General features: G+C 46.2%; 1 protein-coding gene across 1 annotated transcript in view; it reads right to left on the bottom strand.

Moving 5' to 3' along the window:
• The window catches only part of tmem184ba (transmembrane protein 184ba), a 91,580-nt gene that overhangs the window by 13,905 nt on the left and 64,284 nt on the right, over window positions 1-13,391 (bottom strand). Inside the window, exon 7 of the mRNA XM_072588274.1 lies at window positions 2,742-2,936. Within this exon, the coding sequence (XP_072444375.1) occupies window positions 2,742-2,936 (195 nt within the window). The remainder of the gene's footprint in view (window positions 1-2,741; window positions 2,937-13,391) is intronic.

Raw genomic sequence — 13,391 nt, 5'->3', positions numbered from 1 at the left:
CCATATTAGATTTGGTACTGGGGAATGAACCTGGCCAGGTGTTAGATTTGGAGGTAGGTGAGCACTTTGGGGATAGTGACCACAATTCGGTTATGTTGACAATAGCAATGGGCAGTGATAGGTATGTACCGCAGGGAGACAGGTATTACTGGGGGAAAGGCAATTATGATGCGATTGGGCAAGATTTAAGATGCAAAGAATGGGGAAGGATACTGCAACTCGAATTGAAATGTGGAGCTTACTCAAGGAATAGATACTGTGGGTCCTTGACAAGTATATACCTATCGGCAGGGAGGTAGTTGTCGAGAGAAGGATTAATAGTTTACTAAAAAAGTTGAAGCTCTTGTCAAGAGGAAGAAGGCGGCTTATGTGAGGAGGCAGCGTGAAGGCTTAGATAGGGGCTGGAGTGTCATAAGTTAGCCAGAAAAGATCTAAAGAGAGGGCTAAGAAGAGGAGGGGACATGAGGTTGGTGGATAGGATCAAGGAAAATCCTAAGGCCTTGTACAGGTATATCCGAAATAAAAGAATGACAAGAGTAAGATTAGGGCCACTGAAAGATAGTGTGGAAAGTTGTGTGTGGAATGTAAAGACATAGGGGAAGCACTTAATGAATACTTTTTGTCAGTATTCACATTGGAAAAGGGCAATGTCAATGAGAATACGGAGATACAGGCTACAAGGTTAGATGGGATTGAGGAGGTTTTAGCAGTTTTGGAAGATCTGAAAATAGATAAGATCCCTGGGCTGCTTGGGATTTATCCTCGGATTCTCTGGGAGGAGATTGCAGAGCCTTTGGCTTCAATCTTTATGTCATCATTGTCGACAGGAGTAGTGCCAGAAGACTGGAGGATAGCAAATGTTGTTCCTTTGTTTAAGAAGGGGAGTAGAGACAACCCTGGTAATTATAGGCCAGTGAGCCTTACTTTGGTTGTGGGTAAGGTGTTCTAAAAAGTTATAAGAGATAGGATTTATAATTGCATGCAATTCTGGTCTCCTTCCTATCAGAAGGATGTTGTGAAACTTGAGAGGGTTCAGGAAAGGTTTACAAGGATGTTGAGCTACAGGGAGGATTGAACTCTGGGGAAGAGGCTGAATAGGCTGGGGCTGTTATCCTTGGAGCGTCAAAGGTGAGGGGTGACCTTATAAAGGTTGATACAATCATGAGGGGCATGGATAGGGTAAATAGACAAGGTATTTTACCTGGGGTGAGGGAGTCCAGAACTAGAGGGCATAGGTTTAGGATGAGAGGGGAAAGATATAAAAGGGACCTAAGGGTGGTACGTGTATGGAATGAGCTGCCAGAGGAAGTAGTGGGGACTGGTACAATTACAACACGTAAGAGCATCTGGATGGGTGCATGAATAGGAAGGGTTTGGAGGGATTTGGGCCAAGTGCTGCCAAATGGGTCTAGATTGGGTTGGGATATCTGGTCAGCATGGATGGGTTGGACCGAAGAGATGTACAGCACAGAAACAGACCCTATGACTCCATAGCTCAGTGTATAGATTTGTGTTGCAGCAAATATAGTATTAATTAAAAAGTGGCCATTCCCATGATGCCTCAGGGTTTAACCAAAAAACAGAAAATGCCGGAAATGCTCAGCAGCTGAGGTGAGCAAATGCATTAATGATTCAGGACAGTATTATTCAGTTAGAGCCATCTTTCGGGTTTCAGGCGAGTCAGCTGATGGAGCTGGAAGCAAGGAGGACATTTGATCTCTTTCTGTGGTCTTGTGTAGCCACATGAGACAGGTTGGGGTAAGGGAGTTAGGAGAGGTGGGGGGGGAGAGGGAGCGAGGAGACGGGAGAGGAGAGGGAGCGAGGAGACGGGAGGGAGCGAGGAGACGGGAGAGGAGAGGGAGCGAGGAGACGGGAGAGGAGAGGGAGTGAGGAGACGGGAGAGGAGAGGGAGCGAGGAGACGGGAGGGAGCGAGGAGACGGGAGAGGAGAGGGAGCGAGGAGACGGGAGAGGAGAGGGAGTGAGGAGACGGGAGAGGAGAGGGAGCGAGGAGACGGGAGCGGAGAGGGAGCGAGGAGACGGGAGCGGAGAGGGAGTGAGGAGACGGGAGGGAGCGAGGAGACGGGAGAGGAGAGGGAGCGAGGAGACGGGAGAGGAGAGGGAGCGAGGAGACGGGAGAGGAGAGGGAGCGAGGAGACGGGAGAGGAGAGGGAGCGAGGAGACGGGAGAGGAGAGGGAGCGAGGAGACGGGAGAGGAGAGGGAGCGAGGAGACGGGGGACTGAGAGAGAAAAGGCGCAAAGGAGCAAGGGTGAGAGAGAGACAGAGAATGTGGGCACCGGGGGAGAGGGCCAAGAGAGAGGCAGTAGGCGAGAGAAGGGAGCAGCTGGACCTCATGTTCAACAAAGAGATGTGTCTGAAAGCAAATTCCATTCTGAAGAGGAGTTCCTCACAGGGACGCAAGACGCCGGGTTTACTCCCTTGTCGGTAGTTTAAAAGCCTCAAAGGCCCATCATTTTCTTTCTGTGACAGTAAAGGGGGCAGCTGGGAGGGAGATACGGGGTTATTAAAGCCTCCACAACAGCTGTTTCCAAAGTTATTGAAGGAAAACTGAGTTAGACATTTGCTGATATGGAAATTACAAGGGACTGACTGAGGAGTTAGTTTGTTTCTTCCTACCTACCTCTGGCATTTTGTAACCGACTGTTTCATTCAATTATTTCTACCCTGCTATAATATGTTCCTCCACCCCAAGAACACAGTTAGCAGATTCTCTGATTTTACCTTGTGAGTCAATTCGCTTGTCTGCGTAAACTTTGTATGTGAACGCATAGCGCAGTGCAATGGCCGCAAAGAACATCTCGATGCAAATGATGAAGTTCTGGTATCCCGCAGCGACAGTGCCTTCACCCACGTAGATCTCTGGCGAGTCGATTTTGGGAATGGCCCCACACTTCTCCAGAATGGCCAGCAGCATCCCTACAAGAAAACAGCAACAGCAACCAAAACAAAACTAAGAGCCTAAGGAATACACAATGCGCCCCAAGAACATCTCTCCCTCAATGCAGCTATCGCCAAATCACAGGAAATAAGAGCAGACCCCTTGAAAATGTTCTATGATCCAACACTATCATTGGCCACCACTTCTCCCTCCACTCCCTGTATCCCTCGAGTTTGGGATTAAAGGGTTTGAGTTATAAGGAGAGGCTGTTAAAACTATACAGCATAGAGACAGAGTCTTCAGTCCAACTTGACTGTGCTGCTCAAACATCCCAGTCTGATCTAGTCCCATTTGCGAGCACTTATCCCCTATCTTTCTAAACCCTTCCTATTCATGTACCCATCTGGATGCCTCTTAAGTGTCATAATCGCACCAGCCTCCACCACTTCCTCTGGCAGCTCATTCCAAACTCGTACCAATATAGGCTGGGACTTGTTTCACCGGCGTGTCAGAAGCTGAGGGGTGACTTTATAGAGGTTTAGAAACTCTATAAAGAGGGGCATGGATGAGGTGAACAGCCAAGGTCTTTTCCCCAGGGTAGGGGAGCTCAAAACTCAAGACTTTAAGGTGAGAGGGATAAGGATAAAGGATGGAACTTATACCTGGAGGTAGAGGCTGTGAGTGAGATCCAAAATGAGTACTTTCCGTCAGTATTCACCCAGGAGAAGGATATGGAGTATAGTGAGATTGGTGCTGAGCATGCTAATATGCTAGGGCATTTTGGGATCAAACTCCAAAGTGGTGTTGGGTCTCTTGAAGAGCATTGAGGTGGATAAAGTCCTCAGGGTATAGTAGTATCTACCCCAGGTTACTGAGAGAGGCAAGAGAGGAGATTGCTGGGGTCTTGACCAAGATCTTTGTATCTTCGTCAGTCACTGAAGGACTGGCAAGTAGCTCATGCTGTTCCTCTGTTCAAGATGGGAAATAGGGACAATCTTGGAAATTATAGATTGGTGAGTCTCACATTGGTGGTTGGGAAGTTATTGGAGAGGATTCTTAGGAATAGGGTTTACGCGCATGGCCTAATTAGAGACAGTCAGCATGGCTTTGCACAGGGCCGGTCATGTCTTACTAACTTGATTGAATTTCTCGAGGTGGTGACCAAGTTGATCGATGAGGGTGGAGCAGTGGATGTGGTTTACAAGGCTTTCGACAAGGTCCCTCATGGTCAGCGCATCCAGAAAATTAAAGATGCAGGGGATCCACGGTGAGGTGGCCACTTGAATTCAGGACTGGCTTGCCCACAGAAGGCAGAGGGTAGTGGTGGAAGGGTGTTGCTCAGGCTGGAGGTCCATGACTAGTGGTGTTCTGCAGGGATACATACCGGGACCTCTGCTGTTTGTGACATATACAAATGACTTGGATGAAAATGTAGGTGAGTGGATTAGTATGTTTGCAGACGATACAAAGATCAGTGTCATAGTGGATAGGTAGAAAGTCAGCGATTTTTGAGAAGATTTGTAGCTCAGGTTGATGATAAGTATGTAAGTTAGCTCGCTGAGCTGGAAGGTTTGTTTTCAGACATTTCGTCACCATGACTAGGAAACATCATCAGTGAGAGTCTCTGGTGAAGCGCTGGGGACATGTCCCGTCTCTCTATTTATAGTTCTTGGTTTCTTAAGGTGGGTGATGTCATTTCCGGTTTGTTTCCCCCCCCCCCAAGGGAAGGTAGATAGGGTCTAAATCGATGTGTTTATTGGTGGAGTGTAGAACATTGTGAAAGGATATAGGTCAGTTGCAGATATGGGCGGACAAATGGCAGATGGAGTTTAATCCAGGTAAGTGTGAGGTGCTGCACTTTGGGAGATCACATGTTATGAAAAGGATGCAGTTAATGGCAGGAACTTGAACAGCTTTGATGTACAGAGGGATCTTAGGGTTCAAATCCATAGCTCCCTGATAGTGGCCATGCAGGTAGAGAGGGTAGTAAAGAAGGCATATGGCATACTCGCCTTTAATGGTTGGGAATTGAGTACAAGAGTCAGGTGGTCACGTTGCAGCTTTGGTTAGGCCACACTTCAGTGTATTGCATTCAATTCTGGTCACATTACAGGAAGGCTTTAAAGAGGGCGCAGAAGAGGTTTACCAGGATGCTGCCTGGGTTAGAGGGTATGAACTATAAGGAGAGGCTAGAAAAACTCAGGTTGTTTTTTTCTCTGGAGCAGCAGAGGCTGAGGGGAGACTTGATAGAAGTCTATAAAATTATGAGATGCCTAGATAGGGTTGACGGTCAGAAATTTTTTTCCCCAGAATTGGAATATCTAAAACTAGGGGGTATGCATTTAAGATAAGAGCATTAAAGTTTAAAGGAGATGTAAGGGGCAGAATGTTTTTACAGAGTGATAGGAGTCTGGAACGCGCTGCCAGGAGTGGGGGTGGAGGCAGATATGATAGGGACGCTTCAAGGATTTTTAGCTAAGCACATGAATATGCAAGGGACAGGGAGATATGGACCAAGGGCAGGCAGAAGGGATTAGTTTAAGTTAGTGTCATGTTTGGCACAGCATTGTGAGTCGAAGGGCCTGTTCCAGTGCCATGCAGTTCGATGTTGTATGTTGTATGTTCCAAAGATTTAAAAGGGACCTCAGGGGCATCATTTTCACACAGAGGATGGTTCATATGTGGAATGAATTTCCAGAGAAAGCGGTGGTTGCAGGTACAGTTACAACATTTAAGAGACGTTTGGACAGGTTTAAGAAAGATATGGGCCAAATGCAGGCAAATGGGAGGAGTTAAGCTTGGACCAATGAGTGTGCTTTCGTGTTGACTAAACCTAAAAAAATCTCAAGTCTTAAATATATTCAATGATCAGTCTCCTGGGGTAGAGCAATCCAAAGACTCACTATCCCGAAGGTGAAGAGATATCTCTTTAGAATCATAGAGATGTACAGCACGGAAACAGACCCTTCAGTCCAACTTGTCCATGCTGACCAGATATCCCAACCTAATCTAGTCCTATTTGCCAGCACCCAGCCCATATCCCTCCGAATGCTTCCCATTCGTATACCCATCTAGAAGCCTCCACCACTTCCTCTGGCAGCTCATCCCATACACTACCACCCTCTGTGTGAAAAGGTTGCCCCTCAGGTCTCTTTTACATCTTTCCCCCTCACCCTAAACCTATGCCCTCTAGTTCTGGACTCCCCCACCCCAGGGAAAAGACTTTGTCTATTCACCCTATCCATGCCCCTCATGATTTTACAAACCTCTATGAGGTCATCCCTCAGCCTCCGACGCTTCAGGGATAACAGCCCCAGTCTATTTAGCCTCTCCCTGTAGTTCAAACCCTTCAACCCCAGTAACACCCTTGTAAATCTTTTCTGAACCCTTTCACAACATCCTTCTGGTAGGAAGGAGACCAGAATTGTATGCAATGTTTCAATTTGAGATGATTGGACCTTTATATTAAGATTGTGCCCATGTTCTAGACTCCCTAACCCACATAAACCGGTCTTGTCTGCGACAGTCTCTCATTTTCTTGCACACCTCTGGATTGGGAAGCAGGGGAAATGAAGATGGGACAACACATGGAAAAATCAATTACTCTCTGCAAAATTCCAAAGGCATTTCTCGGAAATTGAGGAAGGTTGCCTTTGGCTGAATATGACAGAGTGGCTATTGCGGATTTGCTTTTGAACTGACACAGACAATTGGAGGAAATGTTAGCTGATGCAGCGTTCCATATAGCTCAACCCTTCACAGACAGACAACAAAATGCCTCAGAGTCTCAACAGTAAAGCAGCTCAGATGAAAACCATCTGATTTGAGAATTCTGATACTTCTGTGAAATAGAAACAGAAAGCTAACTTTATCGGAGTTGAAGCTTTCAAAATAATTATAATAACACATCATGTGGTGGACACATATTCATACAAGAATAGAAATGTAAATTTATTAGATATTGGGGGATTAAATTTCTGAAGATGGTTAGTCTTGCATGCAGAGACACCCTTGAAGAAACTTTTTTCTTTGTCAGCAAGTTTAAAAAAATAAGAGGTATAAACAAGATAACGTAATAAGAGTACGGAGAGAAATAACGTAGTGGGTGGGGGGCAGAAACAATTTTGAAACAGGGTCACTAAAACCTCAAGAGAATAAACAACAGCCACTTCACAAGTTGGGTAAGAGAGAAGCTGCTCCCGAAATTGTTGGCTTTGTCACAGAATCATAGATCAGCATTAGGTTTAACTATGTATAACTTTATAAGTAACTTTATATTAGAGCTGATATGGCAAACGTTCTAACAACTGGTTAGAATATTAACTTCCTTTTTATTCTTCAGTATGAAGGTGTGCATGGGATGCAAATTGTATGACCGAATTTGAAAAGTCATTTAGTAATCAGCAAGTTTACGATGCAGCTGGCAAACGTCTAGGAAGGGACATAACAATCCGTGTTGGAACGCGGTCAATAATCACAAGAGCTTAAGGACAGGTGATGGGGGGTTTGGCAAATATCAGATGATGATGGGAGGACATAAGGTAGACCATGAAGTTGTCCATCATTGATGTTGTATTCACAGGTTTGGATGTACACGTCAGAGAGGATGTGGCAAACACTGACATCTATTTTACTTTTATACTTATTCTTTTGTGAGATGTGGGTGTCACGGGCTGGCCCAACGTTTATTGCCCATCCCTCATCGCCTTTGAGAAGGTGGGGGTGAGAATCGCTGCAGTTCACCTGCTGAGGTAGACCCATTAGGGAGGGAATTCCAGGATTTTGACCCAGCAACAGTGAAGGAATGGCGATATATTTCCAAGTCAGGACGGTGAGTGGCTTGGAGGGGAACTTGGAAGGAGGTGGTGTTGCCATGTATCTGCTGCCCTTGTCCTTCTGGATGGAAGTGGTCGTGGGTTTGGAAGGTGCTGTCTAAGGATCTTTGGTGAATTTCTGCAGTGCATCTTGTAGATGGTACACACTGCTGCTACTGAGCGTCAGTATTGGAAGGAAGGGATGCTTATGGGTGTAGTGCCAATTGAGCAGGCTCATACAACAGTTACATACAATGTTACATGGAACCATTTTAAAGAGGTAGATATAAATATCTTGTTCCTTTATTGGGAAAAGTAGCGTGTTACTGACCTCTCCTCCAATCTGAGCTGTAATTAAAAAGTAGACCCCAAGTGAATAACCAGGGTCAGAAACCACTTGTTGGAACCTGGGGCTGCAGAGTTATAGAGATGTACAGCACGGAAACAGACCCTTCGGTCCAACTCATCCAAGCTGCCCAGATATCCCAACCTAATCTAGTCCAATTTGCCAGCACTTGGCCCATATCCCTCTATACCCTTCCTATTCACATCCCATCCAGATGCCTTTTAAATGCTATAATTGTGCCAGCCTCCACCACTTCCTCTGGCAGCTCATTCCACATACGCACTACCCCCTGTATGAAAAAATTGCCCCTTAGGTCCCTTTTAAATCTTTCCCCTTTCACCCTGAACCTATGCCCTCTAGTTCTGGACTCTCTCACCCCAGGGTTGAAAAGTGTGGTGCTGGAAAAACACAGCAGGCCAGGCAGCATCCGAGGAGCAGGAGAATCGACGTTTCGGGCATAAGCCCTTCTTCAGGAATGAGGCTGGTGTGCCAAGTGGGCTGAGATAAAAGGTAGGGGGGAGGGGCACTGGGAATACGATAGGTGGAAGGAGGCAAGGGTGAGGGTGATAGGCCAGAGAGGGCGTGGGGGTCGAGAGGTTGGGAAGAAGATTGCAGGTCAAGAGGGTGGTGCTGAATCCGGGGGCTGGGACTGAGATAAGGTGGGGGGAGGGGAAATGAGGAAGCTGGAGAAATCTACATTCATCCCGTGTGGTTGGAGGGTTCCTAGGCGGAAGATGAGGCCCTCTTCCTCCAGGCGTCGTGTGGTCAGGGTCTGGCAATGGAGGAGGCCAAGGACCTGCATGTCCTTGGAGGAGTGGGAGGGGGAAAAGACCTGGTCTATTTACCCTATCCATGCCCTTCATGACTTTATAAATCTCTATAAGGTCACCCCTGAGCCAATGACGCTCCAGGGAAAACAGCCCTAGCCTATTCAACCTCTCCCTATAGCTCAAATCCTCCAACCCTGGCAACAACCTTGTAAATCTTTTCTGAACTCTTTCAAGTTTCACAACATCCTGCTGAATGGAAAGAAAATTGGAATCTTCACAACCCCAGTGTGCCTCAAAGTGAGGTGCAGCCAAGAACATTCTTTAGAAATGCAGCCATTATTACAATGCAGGAGAATCAGTGGCTCATGGGTGTACAGTATGGCAAGCTTCCACAAGCAGCACTGTGCTTGTGATCTTTTGTTGGACACGAGACAAATTTTGGTCAGGGCACAGGAGATAACGTCCCAGATCATCTTTGAGTCCAGACTACAGTCCAGCAGTCCGTATCACACAGGCACACCGACTGCAGATTTAGAGGGGCAGTGCCAGGTCTGTGACCCTGTAACAGTGAAGGAAAGGCAATATATCTCCATGTCAGGGAGGAGAAAGGGAGGACTTCAGATGTTGGAGGTTTCTTCTCATCCACTGAGGGGCCCCAGCTAGAGCTCTCCATTGGCAGTCAGCCAACCCAGCAGCTGAGAACTCCCTCAGGCTCTGCACTGGAGTTTCCAGCTGGGTTTTACCCTTGCACCCCTCTCTCCGAGTTCCTTAGGAGAGGCTCCGAGCGATACCCATGGAATCACGACCAATCCTCGATCTCCCGTCTCTGTCCATCCTGCTCATCAGAGCATCCTTATCAGCAGAAGCACAAGAAAGCTACGACTTGATACTCTAGTGCATAGAGGGTTTGGGGGAGGGATTGTGATCTTCAAGATAGTAACAGGAAAAGATAAGGCAGATAAACCATTTCCACTGGTTGGGGATTCTGGAACTAGGGGGCCATCGTCTGAGAATTCGGGTCAGACTGTTCAGGACAGATGTCAGGAAGCACTTCTCCACACAAAGGGTGGGAGAGGGTTGGAATTCTCTTCCACAAATGGCAGCGGATGCTGGAGCAGTTGTTAATTTTAAAATCAGAGATAGATAAATTTTCATTCAGCCAGTATAGGAAGGGATATGGGCCAAAAGGCAGGTCTATAGATTTAGGCCACAGATCAGCCAGGATCTTACTGGATAATGGAACAGGCTGGAGGGGCTGAATGGCCTACTCCTCTTCCTATATCCCTATGATTCCCAGTGTCAGCTGCGTGTGCTGCTCTATCATCATCATTAATACACAGTGGTTAGCACTGCTGCCTCACAGCACCAGAGACCTGGGTTCAATTCCCGCCTCAGGCAACTGTCTGTGTGGAGTTTGCACATTCTCCCCGTGTCTGCATGGGTTTCCTCCGGGTGCTCCGGTTTCCTCCCACAGTCCAAAAATGTGCAGGTTAGGTGAATTGGCCATGCTAAATTGCCCATAGTGTAGGTAAGGGGTAGATGTAGGGGAATGGGTCTCTTCAGAGGGTCGGTGTGGACTTGTTGGGCCGAAGGGCCTGTTTCCACACTGTAAGTAATCTAATCTAATGCCTCAGCTTCATTTTTATTTAAAGGACAGCAGCCAGGTCTCAAGGAGGAGCTTAACTGGATCAATAGGGGTCTTTAATTTTATTAAAGATTTGGACTCGCAGGAAAGGCCTACTATATTTTTCCAACATGCTTCCATTTGTCCCCCTTTATTCTTTCGTTGAATTTTGATATCGCTGGCAAGGTTTGAAATTGTTGTTGGCCATCTCTGATTGGTTAGAGAGCAGCTAAGAGACAATAGGAGAAAGGGAGGACTGCAGATGCTGGAGATCAGAGTCAAAAAGGGTGGTGCTGGAAAAGCACAGCTGGTCAGGCAGCATCAGAGGAGCAGGAGAGTCAACGTTTCGAGCATAAGCTCTTCACCAGAAATGAGGAAAAGCTTATGTTTGAAACGTCAACTCACCAGCTCCTCAGACGCTGCCCGACCAGCTGTGTTTTCCAGCGTCACACTTCGAGCTATGAGGCAATAACATTGCTCAGGGTCTGGAGTCACATGTAGGCCAGACCAGGTAAGGATGGCTGATTTCCCTCCATAAAACAATATTAACAACTACAAACTACAGGGAAGCAATGGCCTAGTGGTATTATTGCTGGACTGTTAATCTAGAGACTCAGGTAATGTTCTGGGGACCCGAGTTCAAATCCTACCATGGCAGATGGTGGAATTTAGAATCAATTGTTTTAAAATCTGGAATTAAGGGTATATCGATGACCATAAATCCACTGCCGTGAAAACATCCATTTGGTTCATGAATGCTCTTTCGGGAAGGAAATCTCTCAGCCTGACCTGGTCTGGCCTTTGCTGTGGGTCTGGAGTCACACAGTACAGTTGACTCATCAACTGCCCCCTGGGCAATTCGGGATGGGCAATAAATGCAGCCCTGGCCAGCGATGCCATCATCCCGTGAATGAATTTTTTTTTAAAATGATGGTCACCATTACGAGGACTAGTTTTACAAATAAATTTAAATTCTGCCAGACTGTCGTGGTGGAGATTTGAACATGTGTCTCCAAGGCGTGAGGCTGGGTCTCTGGGTTACTTTCCCAGTGGAGCTATTGCGCCACCAACTGGCCATAACAGTGAAGCATTGTGAAGTCAAATAGCTTGCTGACAATGGTACATCATTAAAAAGGTCACCGTGCTGGTGAAACAGCATTGTAGCAAAGACAAAGCTTTGGGGGCGCACGGATGTTACGTTTAGATGGCCCGAATGGCCTGCTAGTCGGTATCATTTGCCAAATCACACCAATGAAGTACATGTATTCCCAAAATGGAGTCTCGGGTCTGTGGTGATGCACTTTCCCATCAGCAGAGGGTGCTCTTGGCCTCACATTGTGAGTCCTCCAGTCTAAAATCAGTCAGTTCTACAGAAACACAGGACAGGCAAGGGAGGGCAAGTTAAACAATTTTACTGAAAAATCATCAGGGTGGATGGGCTGAAATGTAATGACGATATTAATAAAGCCAGCAATCAATCATAATTATTCACGCTGTTCTAATTGCTACAGATATCACCTAATTTAAAACCACTATGAACATCTCTGCATCCGCAAAGTATTGTAAAAATGCAAGTGTCCTTAACTTACAGAATCAAAATGAAAGGTCTCCTACACTCCATGTATATTATCAAAAAACACGGGCATATTGTCAGATTGACCTCATTCAATTCTCAACTATTTGCATTGAAGAGTTTTATAAAGGGGAGATTGTAATGTCTCAATGCTGCCCTTTTTTATTAATTCCAGCACACAGAACTAGGGTATTTTAAGGATTGTGTCTATCGCGTATCTCTTAAAAAGAGTCACTATTTGTCCTGCCTTTCTAGAGCAGCTTGAGAGTCTAATTTCACATTTAGCTCTTTAGTATTCTGTGGGGACTGTTCATACTACGATTACTGTTCACCAGTAGAGGTGTCTACTTTGCACCACACACACACACACACACACACACACACACACAGGACTGCTCAGTGACCAGGGATGCGGAGGCTAGGTGCATTAGCCATGGGAAATGCAGGGTTACAGGGATGGGGTAGCAGGAATGGTTCTGGATGGGATGCTTTTCAGGGGGCTGGTGTGGACTTGTTGGGCCGAATGGCCTGTCTCCACGTTGTGATGATTCTATATTAAAAAAGAACCACAGCAATATGGTTGACTCTTAACTGCTCTCTGGGCAATAAATGCTGCCCTCGTCGGCAACACCCTCATCCTGTGAATGAATTTTTTTAAAATCAGTTGCCCCCTCCAGAACTGCCGACGTTCATGGGTTCAAATCCCATTGTGGCAGAAGTTGATATTTGAATTCAATAAAAATCTGGCCATGTTCTGACAGAGTGTCATACCGGACTCAAAACATTAACTCTGTTCTCTCCCTTCGGATGCTACCAGACATGCTGAGTTTCTCCAGCATTTTCCTGGGTTTGTTTCAGATTTCCAGCAGCCACAGTACTTTGCCTTGAGATTTGATATTGTCAATTGCTGTGAACCGGATGGGATTTTACAAATGTTCTTCAGGGAAGGAAATCTGCCATCCTTACTCAGTCTGGCCTACGTGTGACGCTAGACCCACAGGAATGCGGTTGACTCTTAACTGCCCTCTGGGTAATTAGGGATGGGTAGTAAATGCCGACCTGGTCAGTGACACCCTCATCTCGTGAACAAACCAACAATAAAAAACATTGGGTGCAGGCAGAAGAATGAACAAGCCTGTTTTATGCTGAATCTTGTTTAAGGTGAATTGGCAACAATTCATATTTCAGATTATTGATGGAAGAAGCCATCGAGGGGAATAAAAAAGTACTTCCACTTTTAAACATATCACTTTGTTGCGATGCGCTATGCAATGTCTGAAAGGGTTGTGGAAGCAAATCAGATAGCATCTTTTAAAATAAGCATGGGTTAAATATTTGAAGGGAAGTTGTTTCCAGAGCTGTGGGG

Source organism: Chiloscyllium punctatum, chromosome 18 (assembly GCF_047496795.1).
Source record: "Chiloscyllium punctatum isolate Juve2018m chromosome 18, sChiPun1.3, whole genome shotgun sequence".
Taxonomy (NCBI): Eukaryota; Metazoa; Chordata; class Chondrichthyes; order Orectolobiformes; family Hemiscylliidae; genus Chiloscyllium; species Chiloscyllium punctatum.
The sequence above is the reverse complement of the archived record's forward strand: the minus strand, read 5'-3'. Positions and strand labels throughout refer to the sequence as shown.